At 35.2% G+C, this 19,948-nt stretch overlaps 6 protein-coding genes across 6 annotated transcripts; 4 read left to right on the plus strand and 2 right to left on the minus strand.

The window, feature by feature from the left end:
- On the plus strand, window positions 40–4,189 carry LOC18611051. The gene is made up of 12 exons (XM_007047069.2): window positions 40–231; window positions 327–389; window positions 474–578; window positions 665–751; window positions 837–1,394; window positions 1,488–1,967; window positions 2,182–2,243; window positions 2,330–2,435; window positions 2,641–2,720; window positions 2,877–3,191; window positions 3,409–3,481; window positions 3,704–4,189. Exons 1-11 carry the CDS (start codon window positions 154–156, stop codon window positions 3,443–3,445), a joined length of 1,971 nt encoding a protein of 656 aa, XP_007047131.2. The 5' UTR covers window positions 40–153; the 3' UTR covers window positions 3,446–3,481; window positions 3,704–4,189.
- On the plus strand, window positions 4,019–6,296 carry LOC18611052 (methylesterase 10). The gene is made up of 4 exons (XM_018129366.1): window positions 4,019–4,110; window positions 4,364–4,969; window positions 5,692–5,823; window positions 5,940–6,296. Exons 2-4 carry the CDS (start codon window positions 4,604–4,606, stop codon window positions 6,222–6,224), a joined length of 783 nt encoding a protein of 260 aa, XP_017984855.1. The 5' UTR covers window positions 4,019–4,110; window positions 4,364–4,603; the 3' UTR covers window positions 6,225–6,296.
- On the plus strand, window positions 6,033–8,833 carry LOC18611053 (methylesterase 10). Its single transcript, XM_007047072.2, has 4 exons — window positions 6,033–6,128; window positions 7,482–7,892; window positions 8,146–8,283; window positions 8,403–8,833. The coding sequence occupies exons 2-4, from the start codon at window positions 7,527–7,529 to the stop codon at window positions 8,685–8,687; spliced, it is 789 nt and encodes a 262-aa protein (XP_007047134.2). The 5' UTR covers window positions 6,033–6,128; window positions 7,482–7,526; the 3' UTR covers window positions 8,688–8,833.
- On the plus strand, window positions 9,306–10,945 carry LOC18611054 (methylesterase 10). Its single transcript, XM_007047074.2, has 3 exons — window positions 9,306–9,838; window positions 10,170–10,304; window positions 10,416–10,945. The coding sequence occupies exons 1-3, from the start codon at window positions 9,473–9,475 to the stop codon at window positions 10,689–10,691; spliced, it is 777 nt and encodes a 258-aa protein (XP_007047136.2). The 5' UTR covers window positions 9,306–9,472; the 3' UTR covers window positions 10,692–10,945.
- LOC18611055 (salicylic acid-binding protein 2) lies at window positions 11,713–13,330 on the minus strand. The gene is made up of 3 exons (XM_007047075.2): window positions 12,815–13,330; window positions 12,205–12,342; window positions 11,713–12,016 (listed from the first exon to the last, which is right to left on the minus strand). Exons 1-3 carry the CDS (start codon window positions 13,184–13,186, stop codon window positions 11,735–11,737), a joined length of 792 nt encoding a protein of 263 aa, XP_007047137.2. The 5' UTR covers window positions 13,187–13,330; the 3' UTR covers window positions 11,713–11,734.
- Window positions 14,692–16,175, minus strand: LOC18611056 (transcription factor MYB23). The gene is made up of 3 exons (XM_018116720.1): window positions 16,031–16,175; window positions 15,732–15,861; window positions 14,692–15,232 (listed from the first exon to the last, which is right to left on the minus strand). Exons 1-3 carry the CDS (start codon window positions 16,161–16,163, stop codon window positions 14,692–14,694), a joined length of 804 nt encoding a protein of 267 aa, XP_017972209.1. The 5' UTR covers window positions 16,164–16,175.

The following is a 19,948-nucleotide window of genomic DNA, read 5'->3' on the forward strand; positions in this document are numbered from 1 at the left end:
AAATATCTTAATATTCTAAACAATCGAAACGCTACGTTTTCGTGCCTTCCGATGGACAAGACACCGGCATAAAATACAGTGACTGAGAAATCCAGTGTTCGAAGGTGAGTCGAAAATCAAAATCTATGAACGGCACTCATCGAGGCAAGAAAAATGTCTTCAGCTTCGCTCTCTGATCCCGAGTTCTCCCGTCTCTGCCGTCTGATCAACGATTCTCTCCACCCTTTCACCGTAAGTTCCGTTCTTGTCCAATTTTCTATATGCCCTTCATTTGCTTTTTTCTTTAATCTTCACTTGTGAAGTCTGTTTTTCTTTTACAATGGCAGGAATCAGAGAATATCTCTCTAAGCAAAGAAGAAGAGAAAAACCTTCTCCTCATCCTATCTCAGGTTCTCCTCTCTTCCCCTTCTCTCTCAAGTTCCTACATTTTACTGCTTTCATTACTTAACTCTTATCTCTCGTTCACCTTTCAGGTGTCAAATGAAATCCACCGCTTGATTCACACGACTAACACCGCTTCTCCATTAAACCCATACTTAGAAAACCACCAATTTTTATCCAAAGCAATATCTCACCTGGTAATTTCTTTATATTCTCTTCTCTTTGTTTTACACGTTTTTTCTTCAAAACCCAAGTCACTTAAATTCTTCAATATCTCTTTCAGATAACTATATTAACTCTCGAAAGCCGATTCATTCAACATTTAGCTGGCAACGTTCTCGTGACCCTCTCTGAATTTATAGCTTTGTCTGTACGTTTAACAAAATTTACAGATTTTGTTTGAAACTTTAAAGCTTGTTTTTCTATTTAATGATTTTTTTTTGGTGTTATTGCAGGGGAAAAGTTGGGACTTTTTAATCCGTTCGCTCTGTATTTGCTTTGAATTCTCAATCTCTAACATATCTTCATGTTCATTTGAACCTTCTATTGGTGGAGTTGAAGGTTCAGATTCGGATTTGTTATGTCTTGTAGGTTTATTAAAGCCTAAGTTGAAAAATGCTAGCTTGTTTACAGTAGCTGGAATTATTCGAATTTTAAGAAATATACTGAAAATTTTGAAGGAAGAGTGTGATGATGAGCTTGTTCAAGTGTTTTTAAATTTGATTCGTTTTGGTATTTTGAATGTGCCTTGGGATTCTATGGATGAGATCTTTCGTGGAAATGGTGGTGAAGATGATGAGCTAAGAATTGTGTTCTTAGGGAATTTTATTCAGTTTCTTTGTTCATTGGTTGAGCAGTTTAGTTTTGTGGAAGGGTTAGATGATTCCCTGGATAAGCATGTGATTCTTTTGAAAATTATCAACCTTATGCCCAAACTTCTATATTGGTGCCTTGGCAAGAAAGGGGAGTGTGTTAATACGTGCATCTCTCGGTACTTCAGGCACAAGTTATTGGTATGGAAATTTAAATGTTTTCCCACTACTCTTGATCTGTTTTAGTGTTGCATGTAAGCGCTCTAATTATTTGAACTTAAACAAATTTTCCAGGTTTTGATGATCAGGCTCAGTTTCCAAATACCCCTAGATTGTATGGTTCTTGTTTCCTGGTTTCAGCTTCTCCATGAGTACTTTCAAGAGCTTTTATGCCAACCTTTAACTGAAGTTGAGTATCAGTATGATTGTCTAGAAGACTCTCCTTTTATGTTAAGTATTACTGATGGTGAAGTACATAGTATGCACTCTTGCCATTTACAAAGACAGGCCATTTTTCTTCTCTTGAGGTGTTGCTTCAGTTTGATAAATCCAAGAAAAGACACTGGCATGCATTGTCCTAGTGCAATTTTAAAGTCAGGCTTGAGTTTTGACAGAATTCCAGATATGAGTTGTTATGGTAGAAAGAAAGGTTTATTAGAGCTTTATACATGGCTTTCTGAACATCTGCCTGTCGATATGCTTGTGGACCGTGAAACGTACATGGAGAAATGCATAAGCTTTTCATTTTCCTTCCTCAAACTGTACATGCATGAGGTCGGCTCCTTGCACCCTTGGAAACTCTGCTAAACACTATAAGGCTGTATGCTTCTATGTTGTTTCCGTTTCTGTATGTTTGCGTATGTGTGCTTTTCCCTGAGAAATTATACTGCAGTATTTGCGTGTAAAGAGTTTGTAGTTGCTCTGTTTTCTTTTTCTTTTTATCTATGCTTTGTTAGGTGTGCCATGTTCTAATCCTTTTTTTTCCTAGGATGATGTGTTATTCAAATTGCTCTTGCAACTGCTTTCTGTGCAAGCTTGTGAAGAACAACAGTGAGCAATGATATCCTGGTTGTTACCTTCTTTTTTTTTAATGATTTTTCTTTGGTTCTTTTAATTATTTCTTGTTTTTTCTGCAGATTCCCTGAAGAAAGATGGGAATCTCAAGATATGAGAGAAGATGTTCTTTTTCATGTTTCAAATATATTTAATCCCATACACCTATTTCATCTGTTCCTTGCTGAGGCAAGTCTTTACATCTTAATCATGCTATGAGCACCCCACCCCTCTGCTCATACATACACAAGCGAGAAAAGAAAGATACCTCCCAGGCTCTCCTTTTCACTGTCCAACAAAATAAGAGAAATAGAAAAAAAAAATGCATTCCACCTCTTTTGTTTGGAGTACACCATATTTAATCATTGACGTCTTGTGTTTTCACTACCTGCAGTTGCACTATGACCATCAAGTGCTTCTTGATTATCTTATCTCAAAAGACACAGGAATTAGTTGTGCAGAATATCTCTTAAGGTATGTATTTTAGTTTTCATCTGTTGCATGCTTCTCCTTAAACTTAACCTTACAAGGTGGCATGATAGAAGAGTTCTGTTTTCCATTCTTATTTGCATCTGATTCAGTGTAACTCTGGCACACTTTGTTGTGTGGTGTGGCCTTTTTTGTTTGTAGGTGCTTGCGCATGGTATGTGATTCATGGCAAATATTTACAAAATTTTCAGTGTATGGGGAAGTTAAAAATCAATCTTATTGCAAGAGAAGAAAAGTTTCATCAGAAAGCTCCAAATCTCAGATAGAGCCATCATCCGGACCTGCAAAATTTGTTCCTTTATACCTAGAGAAGAAATTTAAGAGTGACCTTGAATATAGAACTGGGGAACAGGCGTATCAGCAAGCGAAAGACTGCTTGCTTTCTCTGAAAAATTCCATGGAGAACCTTCACCTGAAGAACTTGTTTCCATATAATCCAGAAGTGCTTTTAAAACGGTGCTTCATTTTTCAATTATTGATTGTTTCTCATTGCTCAACATTTTAAGATTCTTCATATTTTTAGAAATGCATGTAACTATGTGTTGGATACGAGAATACATACTTTACTGTTTTTCAAAAAAAGAATACGTACTTTGCCATATTGCTTCTCAATAAAAAAAAGAAAATGACAGTTTAATATCTGAATATTCCTACATTTTGTTTTTTATTGCAGCTTAACAAGATTTCAGGAACTCTGCTTTAAGCAGTAGGATGATTACATTTTGAAGAATGGAAGGCCTATTCAGGTAACTGAGCTCTATCAAATTCTTTTTGTACATCTTTTTTTCAAAATGTTTGATACAAATTTGCTGAGTATTATTGATGATTCTTGAACTTCAGATAAGTAAAGATGCTGCGGTATACTATCACAATTTAGTTGTAATCTTTTAATTATTTTAATACATATATTTTCTAATGTTCAAGTTAAGGAGAAGAAATCTTTGACCTGAGTTTTTCTGGTTGTGCAGCACGACTCTGACCTCATTGAGGCAGTTCATTCAAAGGAAAAATGGACGTATTACAAACGGATTTTTATGAGGCTAATAATCTTTCTTTTTTGTTTGACAACAACAAAGAGCACGAGAGAGAAGAAATATTTGAAGACTGTTTCTATGTGCAGCTAACCAAGGAAGAGCAGTGAAAGGAGCAGTACTCGCCGTGGATGGAGGGAAGATGCCTATAGAATTGACAGATGCCTTAACCTAAACATAGAAATCAATTATGGTTTGGAACTTATTTACTATTTATTTAGAAATTTATGGGCTTTGGTGGACTTCATTCTACTTCAAAGGGCAAACGACAAGAAACAGCCAATCAGGCCTTCTATGACTCCTGATCAACTTGATATGCTACTATTTGAAAAAGTTTAATTCATGTAAGTATTAACTATAATTAAATTTAAATGTTATACAAATTAATTTTCCATGTTGACAACTATTTACTAAAATGTTTACATAGTCAACATAAACAACACTAGTTTATATGTTGTTGTTCCTTTATATCCAACATGTATGATATCATGATAAAAGAAAGATGTATGAGAGAGCATATTATAAAGTTACAATTAAATTTTTTAACTTTTACTATAAGTAGTATGAATTTCTCTTATGTATTCAGTAAATTTGTAGCTATTTTCATTTTCAAAGCTCGATTTAGCTATGGGACATTTGAAACCTCAATATCACAACTATTCCTTGGATGGTGCTGCTCTGCTGACTGCCGGAGCTAATTCATGGTGGATGGTAAATGTGTGGGACCTGGGTGTAATAGTGTGATATGACACCTACTTCAAGACATAGTATGGCCAAATGAAGTTTTTCCATAGCACAAACTAGATTGGAGGCAAGAAAGGGTAGGAAGGGCAACAAATGGAGAAGGGAAAGAGTCATTTTGTGCTTGTCCATGGAGCCTGTCATGGAGCATGGTGCTGGTATAAGGTGGTAACTCTGTTGAAATCAGCGGGCCACCAAGTTACAGCTCTTGACCTAGCTGCTTTTGGGGTCCATCCGAAGCAAGTGCATGAGCTTCATTCGATGTCAGACTATTCTGAACCATTGATGGAATTCATGGAGTCTCTCCCGCCGAAGGAGAGGGTAATTCTGGTTGGCCACAGCATGGGCGGGGTGACCATTTCTATTGCCATGGAAAGATTCCCTGAGAAAGTCTCTGTTGCAGTTTTTGCCCCTGCTAGTATGCCGGGACCTGAACTCAGTTACATTTCTTTGCGTCAAGCGGTACTTGTTACTCTCTCTCTCTCTCTCTCTTCACAGAGATGGGCACACTGAGTGACTTTTGCCCTTTGTTATATAGCATTCTTTCCATTTGAATTTAGGACCTACAGCAAAGCTGGGTCCCTGGTGAAGCAAGTCACATAGATAAGTCATAAGTTTTCAGGGATCTAATTCAGTTTTGATGTTCATCTTGTAAGATTGCTTTGGGACTTAGATTCTATAAATGGGAAAAGGTAGGCTGTAGTAATGCCTGCTGCTGCATGTTGCAGTAGGCGATGCAAAGATCTGGGGTATATAATAAGCATGATCTACAATTGTTATATTTTGCTCTTTCAGAATGCTATGGAACCAAGAAAATATGAAGACTTGTCTGAGTATTTTCTTAGTCAGCAATCTAAAGTAGGATTAAGGGATCACCTAATTCTTGACTTAGGTTCTCAGATAATTGTAGCTTTCATTTCAATCGTGAATTTGGTCAAACTTTTCTTGCTTGTGGTCCCTGACAGCTGATTCCTTTGAAACTAAACAACCCCTCAACAGGGAAAATGAGGAAAAAAGAAAAGAACAAATGGTGGGTTCTGAATCATCTGATGATCGCAATACTAGAGATTTCATTGTAGGATAATTGAGGCCCAACTTCAATCCGTTTTCTCTTCAATTCTGTATTGGTAGGACTCCAACTCTTATATATTCTTGAGTCTAATTCCTGGTCTTTTCTTGGGCAGTTCCATAAGAGATTGGGATCCTTTATGGACACACAATTTACGTTTGATGATGGTCCTGATAAGCCTCCAACTTCATTACTCTTTGGGCCCAGTTTCATGTCAACCAAGTTATACCAGCTATCCCTTCCTGAGGTATGATTTCTTTGCAGCCTTTATTCTTTTATATACCTCATTCCAATAGTATAATTTTCCTTGCCCTTGAGAAGAGAGCTGATATTTCTTCACTAATATATTGTAAATTGGGGCAGGATTTAACGCTGGCAACAATGTTAGCCAGGCCTTTTGGTATCAATGACGATGCAGCATCAGTTGAAGAAACTGAACTGACCAGGGAGAAGTACGGATGCGTGCGTCGAGTTTTCATAGTGTGTGACAAAGACAAGGTCACAGACGAAGACTTCCAAAGGTGGATGATTGAAAACAATCCACCAGAAGAGGTGAAGCTGATTTCAGAATCTGATCACATGGTTATGTTTTCTAAACCCCAGGAGCTCTGCTCTTGCCTTGAAGAAATTGCAGAGAAATATGATTAGAGGGGCAATGCTTGGTGGGTTATAGGAAATTTGCTCGAGCCAACTCTTAGCCTTGCTTGATGCATGGTGAAAGTGAAACAATTAGAATAAACATGGGTGAATGTCCAAACTTTTAAAATGTTTTCCTCTTATGAGGAAATTGTGAAGAATAAAAAAAATATTTTAAAAATAACTATCAAAATAAATTTATTTATTTTTAATCATATTTAACCATGATAAAAATACTTTCGAAATTATTTTAAATAAATTAAAACATTCATTACAATTTTTTTTATTTGTGCTTTTAATTTTTTTCTCTCATCATCTAGTTCTTTTTAATTTAATCGATTTTTTTTTTAACATCCGTATCTTATGCTCTTGATTTCTCTTTACTGTAATTTTATATTTCTGTTTTCTGTGTTTTCAAAATACTCAATGATGGTTTTGATGTGTTTGAATGGGTAATTATTTGAAAATTTTGATTTTTAGGTATTTTGAATAAAATTAAAATGGTAGAAATGATCACAGATATTTGAAATAATTTTTAATTTGATCAATTTATAAAAAAATTAGGTTTTTTTTTTAAAAAAATTATTTTTAATTGAAATAGATGTTTTAGATAAAAAAAAATTATATTTTGATTTATGAAAACATGTTAATCGGTGTTACATTATTAAAAAATAAAAAAAAATGAAAAGTATTGAGAATATTTGAAATTTTAGTTCGTAAATAATAATAATATTTTAGATATTAAAATATAATAAAATATTTTTAAATATGATATTTAGTAATAATATTTTTTAATATGACGTGTAATAATAATACTATTTTTTCAATATAGTGTATAATATGTTTTTATATATAACGTATAATAATTTTTTTTTAATCATAACATATAACATATTGTTGTACATTATGTGTAATAAATTAATTATGACGTGTAATTTTATTAAAAATAATTTTATTTAATTTAATTAAAAATAATTAAAATTATAAAAAAAATTATTTTAAAAATACCTTTCTTTATTGCTTTTGATGCTTGGTTACTGACTCTGTGATGTTGTCCTCTTGGCTTTTGGTACACGTCTATCCTGCAGACTTGACTTTTCTGATGTATTATGTTTTTGTTTGTTTTTTATAGAATGTGATTTTATATTTTGTAAATAAAGTATTTACATATTATTATTAAAATGAAAAGAAAAAAAAAAAACAAAGAATGGATAAATATTATTACGAGACCTCAAATTTCACTAAAGGCCTTAAATTTGTTTGACTCAGATAATTTTGAGATACGAAGGTAAGAAAGGATAGGAATGGGAGCAGATGGTGAAGACAGAGAGGCATTTTGTGCTAGTCCATGGAGCCTGTCATGGAGCATGGTGCTGGTATAAGGTGGCAACTCGGCTTAAATCGATGGGTCACAGGGTTACAGCCATGGACATGGCTGCTTCCGGGGTCCATCCAAAGCAAGTTCATGAGGTTCATTCGTTTTCTGATTACTTTGAACCGTTGATGGAATTCATGGCGTCTCTCCCACCAGAGGAGAGGGTGATTCTAGTAGGCCACAGCAAGGGTGGATTCTGCATATCTGCTGCCATGGAAAGATTTCCAGAAAAAATTTCTGTCGCAGTATTTGCCACTGCTTTTATGCCGGGTCCAAAACTCACTTCTCAAACTCTATCTCAAGAGGTACATGCCTCTTCCCCTCTCTCTATCTTTCCAGAAATATTGTCAGAATTCACTGCTTTTCTTCGATAGCATTTTTGCATTTGAAAATTTAGAACATATAGCAAATTACAAGTTGTTGATTTCATGAGTAGGACAATTTTGGGCCTACTTCCTTCTTTCTCGATTCCATATTGGTGCCTCATGTTTGGAACAAGAAAGAGAAGAAGATATTGGTGTAATTCTTAACTTTCATTTCTGGTCTTTTCTCGGACAGGTGAATGAAAGATTGGATTCTGACAAGTTCATGGACGCGCAATTTGGGTTCCATAATGGGCTAGATGAGCCTGCAACCTCACTACTCTTCGGACCCAATTTCATGGCATCCAAGTTATACCAATTATCCCCTCCCGAGGTAAGACTGTAGTCACCCTTTATCATATTGCAAAAACACTGTCCATTGAATTCAGGTTTCCTTTTGTCTTTGAGTCACGAGCTGATATTTCTTGGTTTGCATACAATGGATGGGGGCAGGATTTAACGCTTGCACTAACTTTAGCCAGACATGTTGGTTTCCATAAAGATGAAGAATCATTCAAGGCTACTGCGGTCACCAAGGAGAAATACGGATCAGTGCGTCGAGTTTACATTTTGTGCAACAAAGACAATATCATAAGAGAAGACTTCCAAAGGTGGATGATCGGAAATAGTCCACCAGATGAGGTAAAGCTGATTGCAGACTCTGATCACATGGTTATGTTTTCCAAACCAAACGAGCTGTGCTCCTGCCTTCAAGAAATTGCAGAGAAATATACTTGAGCGTGCTTGCTGTTAGGAACTTGTCACTACTTAGAATTTGCTCAAGTCCACTGTTAGCCTGCTTGATTGAAACAGATGCAATAAAATGAATAAATGTCAAACTTTCATTGTTTTATATTAGTGGCCTACTTAGTTTGTGTTGTTGACATTTGGCAAATCCGGCTCCGGCAGTGGAGATTGTGGAAAATCCATGGAAAGTCTCACTCCAAATCCTAGGATTTACCATTTTTCTTGGTAATCTTTAAGCTGCATCTCGGCGGTGACATTAAGAGAGATCGATCTGGGAGGAGAGGCAGAGAAATGGCGTTAAGATAGCACATACAAAGCAATTATGTAGCACTATAACCAGTTTTCTTAGTGCTTGTACTTCCTTTTGATCCCTTTCGTCTTGCCACTTCTCCTTGTCTACTATTTGCTGCTTCTTTTTGGATGAATGAGTGTATTCAAATATCCACTAATTGTGAATTAATCATTGACTTAAAATAGTGAATAAAATATTAATTATGTGTGCATAATGCAAGTCGAAATGGTAAGTGCACGACAAGGGAAAATCAAAGCTGAATCTTTAGAAGCATATTTTTTAACCTCCCACGAGGCGAACGATATCAATTTGTCTTCTTTATAAAACATTATTCAGTTGTCTTTTTTCACACGCCATGGAAGACAATGAATAATGTTTTCTGAAGAAGACCAATTACCAAAATAACAAAACCATGTCGGGCAAGATGAGTTTTTTCTCATAGCATAAAGGGCAAAACCAATTTCTAGAGATCAGGGCGCAGAAAATGGAGAAGAAACAGAGGCATTTTGTGTTGGTCCATGGAGCGTTCCATGGAGCATGGTGCTGGTATAAGGTGGCAACTCTGCTGAAATCTACCGGCCATAAAGTTACAGCTCTGGACCTGGCAGCTTCTGGGGTCCATCCGAAGCAAGTTCATGAGCTTCATTCAATCTCAGACTACTATGAGCCATTAATGGAATTCATGGCGTCTCTGCCGGTAGAGGGAAAGGTAATTCTGGTGGGTCACAGCCTGGGTGGAGTCAGCCTATCTGCAGCCATGGAAAGATTTCCTGAGAAAGTTTCTGTCGCAATTTTTGCCACCGCTGTTATGCCAGGCCCTGACTTCAGTTTTGCTTCAATAGAAGAAGAGGTACTTGTTCATCACTCTCTCTTCCCTTTTCCCACATTGTCACACACACCTAAGATGAAAACAAGCAGGCGTTAGAAACTATAAAATCCTTTGTCTCTTTCTCTTCGGCATTTTTGGCACAAACCCAAAGATCAACCTTTTTTTCTGATTTCATTTTCCCTCTTTTTTGCATAATTGGATCTTTATTGGCACAATTATGCAATCATATAATCAAATACCCTACCATTTTCAATTACAATCTGACACAATTTCCTTCATATGTCAATTTATCAAATAATCATCAATGGAATTTTCCTTCTACATTTTTCTTTGCTTGTTGTTTCTCGGGCAGTTTACTAGGAAAGGAATATTTTCCCAGATGGATGGGAAATATACATTTGACAACGGGCCTGACCATCCTCCGACCTCCGTGCTCGCCGGGCACAACTATATTTCATCAAATGTATACCAGCTATCCCCTCCCGAGGTAAAAAAAGAATTCATTTCTTCTCCAATTCCCAAAGAAAGTCATAGCAAAGGATGCTTTTATCAGATTTCTTTTCGGTTATAAACGGATGATATCATTTATTGAAAGCAGGATTTGATGCTTGCAACGGTTCTGATAAGACCAACTGCTCTGTATGGAGGCAAAATATCTCTAGAGCTTACCAAGGAGAGTTATGGATCAGTAAGTAGAGTGTACATTGTGTGTGATCAGGATCATGGGATACCTGAAAACTTGCAGAGGTGGATCATTGAAAACAATCCACCAGATGAGGTGAAGCTGGTCTCTGGCTCTGATCATATGGTTATGTTTTCAAAGCCTAAGGAGCTGTGCTCTTGCCTCCAAAGAATTGCAGAGAAATATTCTTGAATGCGCTTGTATACCTTGTTAGGAATAAAGCATGCATCAACCTCCTTCGTAGACATGCTTATGTCCTCTTTGCTTAGTTGTACTGGTTGTTAAGTGCATAATGTATCTGTTTCTGATGAGGTGCAATGCATGTAACTTTCTTTAACACTTGTCTTTATGTGTAACAGGTGTTAATCATGCATTACTTGTATAAATACAGTTTTCTTATGAAGTTATGAATGCAGAACTTTGGACGTATCAGTTTGCTTGTTCAATTGCTCTGTTCTTTGTGACTCTTTTCAGAATACTTGGTTTTTATCTTTACTTCTTGAAACTGAGTTCATGACATACCTGTTACCTCTTGGAAATATGACTTTGGGATGGGTCCAAGTATCATCTGCGGTTTGCTGACTTATGAAACAGTTGAATAAAAATTTGGTAAACATCATTTTCAAGTTCCATTAAGGAACTTCGAATTTTGGGGGCCAATCTGGAGATCATTGGCTTTTATGAATATCTACTCTATTGTCTTGTGATCAGGGAGGGATTTACAATGAAGGGCAAAACATAACGACTTAATAGGGAAAAGGGGCCTAGAGTTGAAATTGAGGAGGAAGATAAATGAAAATTACTTGGAAAAATTATATGAACAAATTTTGACTCTAGATTTTTTTTTTTTGAAAAGCGACTCTAGATTTATTTAACAGTGCATGTGTTAGTCTATCACGAAAGTAATGAATATTTTTTCCATTTTTTTTTGTCTAAAAAAGAAAGAAAGAACAATTTCTATTTAGTTGATATAATATATTTACTGATTCTTCTGGCTTACTGATGTTGGCAACTATTGGCAATGGAAGGGTGTGGTTGATAAAAATTCGATGATTTGCTTTAGATTTATCATTTTTCTTCTTTTCCTCATGTGTTGTGTGATGTTAGTGATATGGCTGATGGGTTAAGCTAGATCCGACTCTGTTGTTGGGACTCAAAAAGATTTGGGGGGCTACACTTCCTCCTAGTTTCTGTATTGAATCTTCATTTCTAATAGACATTAATTATATTCATATTCAAGCATATTGTTTTGCTATCTCTAATAGACAATAGCAAACTTCTTGTGGCTTGGACAACATTGCCAGATGATCAGCACCCGCAATCTCCATCACATGGTTTGCCTGGTGGTTCGCGATCATCCAGTGTTGGAATTCCTCGGGTATTGCTCTATCGTCCTTGCACAAAAGATAGACTCGTGCAACGGATCCATACCCCTCATCAGAGAACTTGGTTGCCTTGCCCAAATCTGGTAGAAATGCTGATCCTGGCCTCACCAAAGTCTTGGCTAGCTCAAGGTCCTTCAAAACAAAAAACAAGAAGTCCATATATACTTTATTTGTAACTTCAACACTTCAATGCATATTGACAAATTGAAAAGTAGATGTAATTTTTAGTTGGTTTGATCTGAAATTCTTGAACTTAGATTTTCTGAGAGATCGAAATCATACTATATATAGAGAGTATAGAAAGAGAGAAATAAAATTACCTCAACAGGGCATTGCTGATAAAGTTTGGATGACATGATCTGAGGCCCAAAAATCACTGATGTGAGAGGTTGTTCAGGTCCACCGTAGGGTAAATATTGAGTGTCCAACCACATCTCTGGCGAGATGCTCCCAAAGAACTGTTGCAGGGAGAAGAAGAGTCAACACAATTAGCAATTATGTGCTGAACATTTCAACTTCATCTCAAGTGAAAAAAAGTTTCCACCACAAGAATAAAATATAGCTGTCAATCTTGAAAAAACATCAAAGTAACCTTATTCTAAACCCTTTTTCTTTCCTGTTTTGTGCATTTTTCATTGGTTTATTGACTCCTGTTGACAAGCTCATGTTTAGCTCTATTCCAGGTTCTTTTGGCAACAACAGATTGGGCAGAACGCATTGGGTTTGCAAATCACAACTCAACGAAATCGTTTTATGTATTAAGGGATTGTTAGGCATTGCAATGTAATTTTGAGGGGTATGTCACCTCCAGGACTGCGCATAGGCCTTGAAATTGCAGTTCTTTTGTTCTTTTGAGTGGAGCTAACCATCGGTTACTCCCGTTAATGATATTCCTTTAACTTTCAAAAAAAAAAAAAGGGTAGCTAGTACCTTATCCAAAACATACGATGGCTGGTGAGTGGTATCTGGCATGTATGCTGTTAAGAAAACCCCAACTGAAACCTTGTGTGGAAACTTGTCCATGGCGAGGGCCAAATTGATGCCCCCTAGGCTGTGCCCGACAAGTATGACTTTTTTGTCGGAAGGAAGAGAGGCCAGCATCTCCAACAATGGTTCACTGTATTCATGAAATGTCCGGACATCTTGGATTGACTTGGTGTTGATGCCAGACGCTGCAAGGTCAAGCGCTGTGACCCTGTGACCAGCAGACTCGAGCCGGGTTTTGAGTTTGTACCAGCACCAAGCTCCTTTGCACATCCCATGCACCAGCACGAAGTGCTTTTCCCTATTGTCCTCTCCCATGTTTTTTTTTTTTCTTCTTAGTCTGTATCAGAGAGTTTGAACTTTGCTCTCCTGACTCTTGGCCTTATTTAGCAGGGGCTTTAGAGATTGCCGATCTTGGCCGGCATAAGATGGGAAATAAAAGCTAGAAATTTTGGGCTATAGACACAATTCATTTTCCAGAAAGTGATAGCTTTGGCTTAATTGGATTCTCTCCATTATTGATTTGGGTTTGGAGACTTCATGCACTTATTGGAACAAATGAGTTTAAAAGTAAAATCACTACTTTGGGCAATAGTTTATTTTGATTAATCATTAAATTCGTGGCTAAGTCAGTCTCCTGGAAGTGACTTGAGTCACGTTTATTGTATAATTTTGAAGACAATCAAATAAAAGTGATACGAAAACCATACAGAGTTAAGTGGATTTAAATTTAAGATTATCGTATTTTATATATTAATAGTATTAATTTGTTTAAGATATGAAACAAGGTAAATTCGTTTAATTTGTTTAAGATTTTTTTAATAATTGATTGTTATTGTGTCGATCTAAATATTTGACTCATATAATTTGTTTACGAACTTATATAATACAAATTTTAATAAATTAATTATGTTTAAATAAGTTGTCAATCGTATTGTATCACATTCAATTTAATTCAATTTATTTAATAAATGTATTAGTGATCGTTTAATAAATGGATTAATCGTTTTATATCATATATTTAATAAACATATACGTGTATATATTTAAAATTTTAAAATATTTAATTAATCACATTATATTTATATTTACTTGTATAATTATTAATATCTTAAAGTTATATTATACAAGTCGAGAATTGTGGTCAAAAGATTAATCATGGTATCAAATTTACAGGATTTGCGGGCTTTTTGTTTTATTTGTATATCCCCTATTGGTCTAATTCAGGGACTTCATGAAGAATTGACGGATAGACCTGGCCCAGATTTTGACCTGTATTCCAGCTCCACCCCTTTTAAACAGATTTCGTTAGGTTTAGGCCAGTATTAACCTATGAAACCCAATGTCCCATTACAATATATTGTATATTAGAAACATGTACTCCATACAATTATTAATATTATATATTAATTATTTTGGTTAGGTTGGGAGAGGTACTACAAAATGCCAAGTTTGGGATGGAAATGAAATTCGTTGCAGCTAAAAGTATAAGTAGCTAGCTTTAATGGAGCAAGGATCAGTAGCCATATTAAAATTTAGCATTTTATCTAAAACTTTAAAAGTTTTTAATTATTGAATAAATGTTAATTTTGATGACATATGATTATAAATTGTGATTCATACCCAATGTATTAAAAATAAAACAATAAATATTTCATACCCAATATCTTTCTTTTTTATTGAACTCAAGATGTTTCGATAAATCATGAATGCTGTCAAAAAGATATAAGTAAATAATTTAAAAAACATATGAAAAAGTGAGGTTTGAGTAAAAAAAATTTATTCGAATAGTAATATTCTACAAAAAAAGAAATAGTTATTTATTAATCATTTTCAACATCAAGCTCTCTCCATTCATCTTCCAGTCCTAGCAAAGAGGTCAGGTTCTCCAACTCCATTTCTAACATGGGTGCAAGCTCACTCTCATGCATGTTACCGTTCTCAAACATGTCCTCTATCCGAGTTTGTGAGAAATCTAAGTAATCCAAAGTATTAGGCATATAAAGCTCGCTGTCAATCAATGCCTCATCTTCTACATTAGGCATTTGGACGTCATCCTTTTGAGATTCCAACGTTAATTCATCATCCGCTGGGGTTGAAGAAGCAAGACATGGGTTGTTCGGCAAATGGTTTCCTTTGACAAGTGAGATTAAGGTCCCAGTGCAACGTCTGGCCTTAGGGGCAATCACATTAGGAGTACTACCCGATCTATACTTTTCAACAGATTCCTTCCCTTCACATTCACATTGCCTATTCGGTGGCTTTGATGCATCGCCATTCAACTTTTTCGACAGTACAGAGTTCCAATAGTTCTTGATCTCGTTGTCTGTTCGTCCTGGAAGCCTTCCAGCTATCAAAGACCACCTACAAAAATTAAAGAAAAAATTAATTGCTTCACCAATCCTACGTGCCTTGACATGAATGCTTTGAAGTTTAAAGCACAAAATTTGTCTTTTTATTCACTGCCATTCCTCAACCATCCCTCTTTCCGCCATTGGAGGTAAACGTAAGCATTATAAGGTATACTATAAAGCTAACATCTTTCACAGCATTTATTATAAATCTATGATCATAAAAACAATTTTTCCCCAATCGGGAATGCAATAGGATTATTAATTTACAATTGAGATAGGCTAGCCAGTGTGGCATTCTAGTCTCGAAATGTGTTTTAATGGATGCTTCTTCAATTTACGTTCTTATCATTTCTACCTCTCAATTGATAAAGGAAAAATGATCAGAAGAATTTGTATAGAATTTGGCATTTGATGCAATTAATCTTTTCTCGTCCAAACAGGCCCCAAGAGATAAAACAAGTTTTTATTATTTTTAACAAATTAATTGATTGAGAAGAAGGAGAAGTTACCTGTTACCGAGAAGACGATGAAGTCTAATGATAAGGTCCTCTTCATCAGGAGAAATATTACCTCTCTTAATACCTGGCCTCAAATAATTCATCCATCGTAGCCGGCAGCTCTTCCCACATCTGTTCAAACCTTTATTAATTGAAAAACAACAGATGCAAAAAGAAGAAAACAAGGACTAAGTACCCTCTGTGGGAAAAAAAAGAGAGAAGAAAACAAGTTATAAACTGAAGAAACTGTAGTTCAGAGATGAAATGAAGAACAAAGAGAAGAGAAAGAAACTAGACTGTTTTGCGTATACCAGCTTTTTGGGGAAGAGTATTCCATTTGCCTTCTCCATGGAGTTCAATATAGTTGGTTAAGATTTTATCTTCCTGCGCAGACCATGCTCCTTTGTTGACCCCCTCCTTGAGACAGCATGGTTTTCTACCCATTCTTTTCAGCTGCTCTTTTCCCCTACTCCTATGTGTTCAGTATATATAGTGGGAAAAAGGCAATAAAATGAAGGAAGCAACACTTTGGTTTTTTTCTCTTTTGTTTTTTTGCAACAACTATTGGCTTTGCCTTTGCGAAAGCATTTAACTTTTCCAACAGTTTCTTGCTCTTCAGAGACAGGAAAGAATGGCTCTCACGTTGCATGCTACATTAAATTGGGCCTTGGGAAAAATAAGCATAGAAACAGACTTCACATAGAAGAACAACTGATCATCTTGTCCTTTCCCTATGATTTCTACAAACATGTACTGAAAGAAAAGTCAAATTCTAAGCATTTCCCTTTTAAGGGTAAAATCATCTTCGTTTCCTTAAATGGAGAATTGACTATATTGAATAAAACATATTTATGCTAACAAATGCTCTGAAATGAATCATTTAACAAGACACTAAACTAAATTAAGTAGTCTTTTTAAGATCCATTAGACTGATCCAAAGAAGAGGGAAAATGATTTATATGGTTTCTAAACTCACTTGTTTCCCCCTTCAATTTTGAATTTCTGTCCACGTATCATCTAAATATATGATAAGAAAATGACAAAAAAAAAAAAGGAGAGAGATGAATGGTTTTTGAGAGTGAAATTATAATTATTCTTTTGTTAAATTAAGAAAAAAAATCTTTTATATTTAAACACGAATGATTTACTGAAGGAAATAATTTATAAGAGCTAATTTGCGAGAGTAATATTTAATTATTGTAATAATATTAATTTGATGTCAAGGCAAACTTCAAGGCCTATTCTATGTTTATTAGTATATAGTAGTATTGCTATTTGCTAATAACGCTCTCTTCAAATATGTAGGAAGCTAAGGTTATTGTTTCTTTAGATAATATAAATTCATTTAGAAAAAAAAAATATCCCAACAGCAAAAGACAAACTGTTGGAGGCGTTGACAGGACAAAGATTTTTTAAAATTAGAGTGAACGAATTTATACATGAATTCAAAATTACATAAATTAATTCTAAATTAGGAGTTATGTAATTAAATAAAAATTGTCGGGTTTGAATTGAGTTTAGTTTATCCACACCTTACGAATATCATCCAAAATCAAACTTAATTTAAAATTTTGAATTCATATTTGATATATTGTCAATGTAATTGATGTATTATAAATGGTCACATCATTAAAATCAATATTGATTAATAAAAAAATTTAAAGAAGTTTTGATGAAGTAACAAAATGTATCTAACAATAAAAATTTTTAAGTCAACATATATATATATATATATATATATATGTGTGTGTACTATTTTCTTCGTCAAGAATCAAGATCCAATGTCCCTAATGAACCGAACGTTATTCAATGCATTTATCAAACAAAATGCCGAATAATTTAAAGCTTCATCTACCAGGTCTTTTCTTTATTACAAGATGCTCTCTTTTGCTCTTTTTATTTTTTGTGTGTGAAAGCAAAGTAAGCTAGTCGGCAACTTCTACCACTACTTACTAATCTTTTTTTTTTTTTTGAAAAGTGAATTTTATTAGGTAAAAGAACTTGAATGCCACGACAAGTATAGCACCAAACCCGGTGTAAGACTCCTCTTAGCATAGCAAATGAACTTTAGAAGGGGTATCGCCCCTGTACAGAAGACAAAAGAGCTGCGCAACCGCGTTTGGCAGCATAGTGAAAACATAAATGCCCCTAACAACATTTGCAGAATGGGCAAACATAAGCATAATGAACGAAACTATAGTCCTAATCTACGCACTTGGGGCAACAAGAAATGTAAAGCAGAGAGCCCAAGATCACAAAAAGAGCAGTCGGCCTAAGCTGACCAGCCTAATCACATAAGCAGCAGGCTAGAAGGAGCTCGATCACCTACCTAAGCCAAGGAGAGATCCCCAAAAGAGGAAGATCCCAGCAAAGCCACACCCGCCTCAGCAGCAAACCGCAACCCCAAACACATCTCACTTGACCAATCGACACTGAGAAGTCAAGGGGAACCCCTCTTCGACGACACACACTTCGTACCCAAGATGTAGAAACGCCGTCAGCTCATCGTGATCACCATGATCAGAGAAGTTGGCAAATTGCAACTACTACTTACTATTTTAAAGTTGGGAAATTGCAAATGGATGGCCTTACCAGTCCAATAGATGCAAATGGATGAAGGGAAAGTTGTTTACAGCAATAAATTACGTTTGTGACAAGTTATATATATGTATATATATTTCAATTTTAATTATTTACTTTTATGATTAACAACTTGTTCAACAGCTACTTCATTTGATATACTCATGTAGGGGGTTGAAACGGGTTGAACTCACAAATGCATATGAGGCAACCATTGAATTCAGCCTTTTATTCATTCAGATTCTTTATAAAATTAAGATACGTTGTCTCTTATCAATTAGGACTCACCCTATTTTCTTCTCAATTAATTTCCATGCCAAAAACTTCATCCATTTTTCCTCTCTCTATTTTACTTTTGTTTTTAGTTACATATGATTCATAAGACCCAATGGGAATGGGTAGAATTGGATTTTGGTCCTTTACGCTTTGTTAGAGGGGGATTAGTCATTACTTTAATAGACTAAGATTGATTTTTTTTTAATTTTTATTATTTTTTTAGGGTGTGAGAATCTAATTTTCTTTTTTTTGAAAATTCAGTATATATTCAAAACAGAGGTAACCAATAGTTCACCCTTGAAGCTTGGAAACAAAATAAGATTCAGGTTTATTACTTTCACATCTGAAGTAACATCCCTAAATCAAGGCACAGCAAATAAAACCCAAAAGTCTATACAAAATGGTAAGGTCCCTGGGCTCTCTAGTAACTGCCCGTAACCCTTCCTACTTACAGACTCAAAAGAACACGCCGATATTTATTAATTTTATAACCCTATCATCAACCTATATATGATTACTTTCGAGTATAAGTTTTATAAAGCCATAAAAGTCATTCATTCACCATAGAACAAATTAATAAATTAAAAACATTATATGTAGTAAGTCCTCAGTTTAGGACATTAAATGGAGAGAGAAAAAATGTTGGGGCAGTAATGGTTGCCAATATCACATGTATTTGCTGCCGCCAACAGTAAATTGAATGATATGACCAAACATCTTGACGATTAGACATCAATTTTCAACTGCATCCTTCTCGATTCTCATAGTCTAATTGGGTCGAATTTTATTATTTCCTTTGTTCTCAAGCTATATTCATTAATGAAAGAAGAGACACACATGTTACTGCTTTGGTCCCAACAAAATGCACGAATGCTATTCTAACTAATATTTTTATAACAAATCAATCAGAACTACAGTTTTCAGCCTCGCAGAGGATATGTGCATATTGCATGGTGAAATAGGGAGTCGATGTATCACGAAAGTCTGCCTCTTATCTGGTTTTAATGAAGGATTCGAAAGCTTGGGGTCTAGTGGCGAAAGTATTGCAACGGTGTTTTGTGTCATGGTCTTAGCGTAGATCATGTGAATTCCATATCAAAGAGAATATTTTGATCAGTGGGTAGAGTCATAATTTCAATGAGAAGTTAAAGGAAGATGTCATAGTTTTAAAAAAAAGAATCATGAATATCACATCTATTATATACTAGAATGATACCGACTATATAAAGATTCACACCAATTGTAACTGATGAAGTTCTTTTTTATGAGCTAAAGTAGAGATTGATATGGACCGTATCACTAGGTGTAGTTAATGTCTTGCATATTTTACAAGTAAAATCATGAATATGGACTGGTAAGCAATATTTTAGTAT

This window comes from Theobroma cacao, chromosome 1 (genome assembly GCF_000208745.1).
Source record: "Theobroma cacao cultivar B97-61/B2 chromosome 1, Criollo_cocoa_genome_V2, whole genome shotgun sequence".
In the NCBI taxonomy this organism is placed as follows: domain Eukaryota; kingdom Viridiplantae; phylum Streptophyta; class Magnoliopsida; order Malvales; family Malvaceae; genus Theobroma; species Theobroma cacao.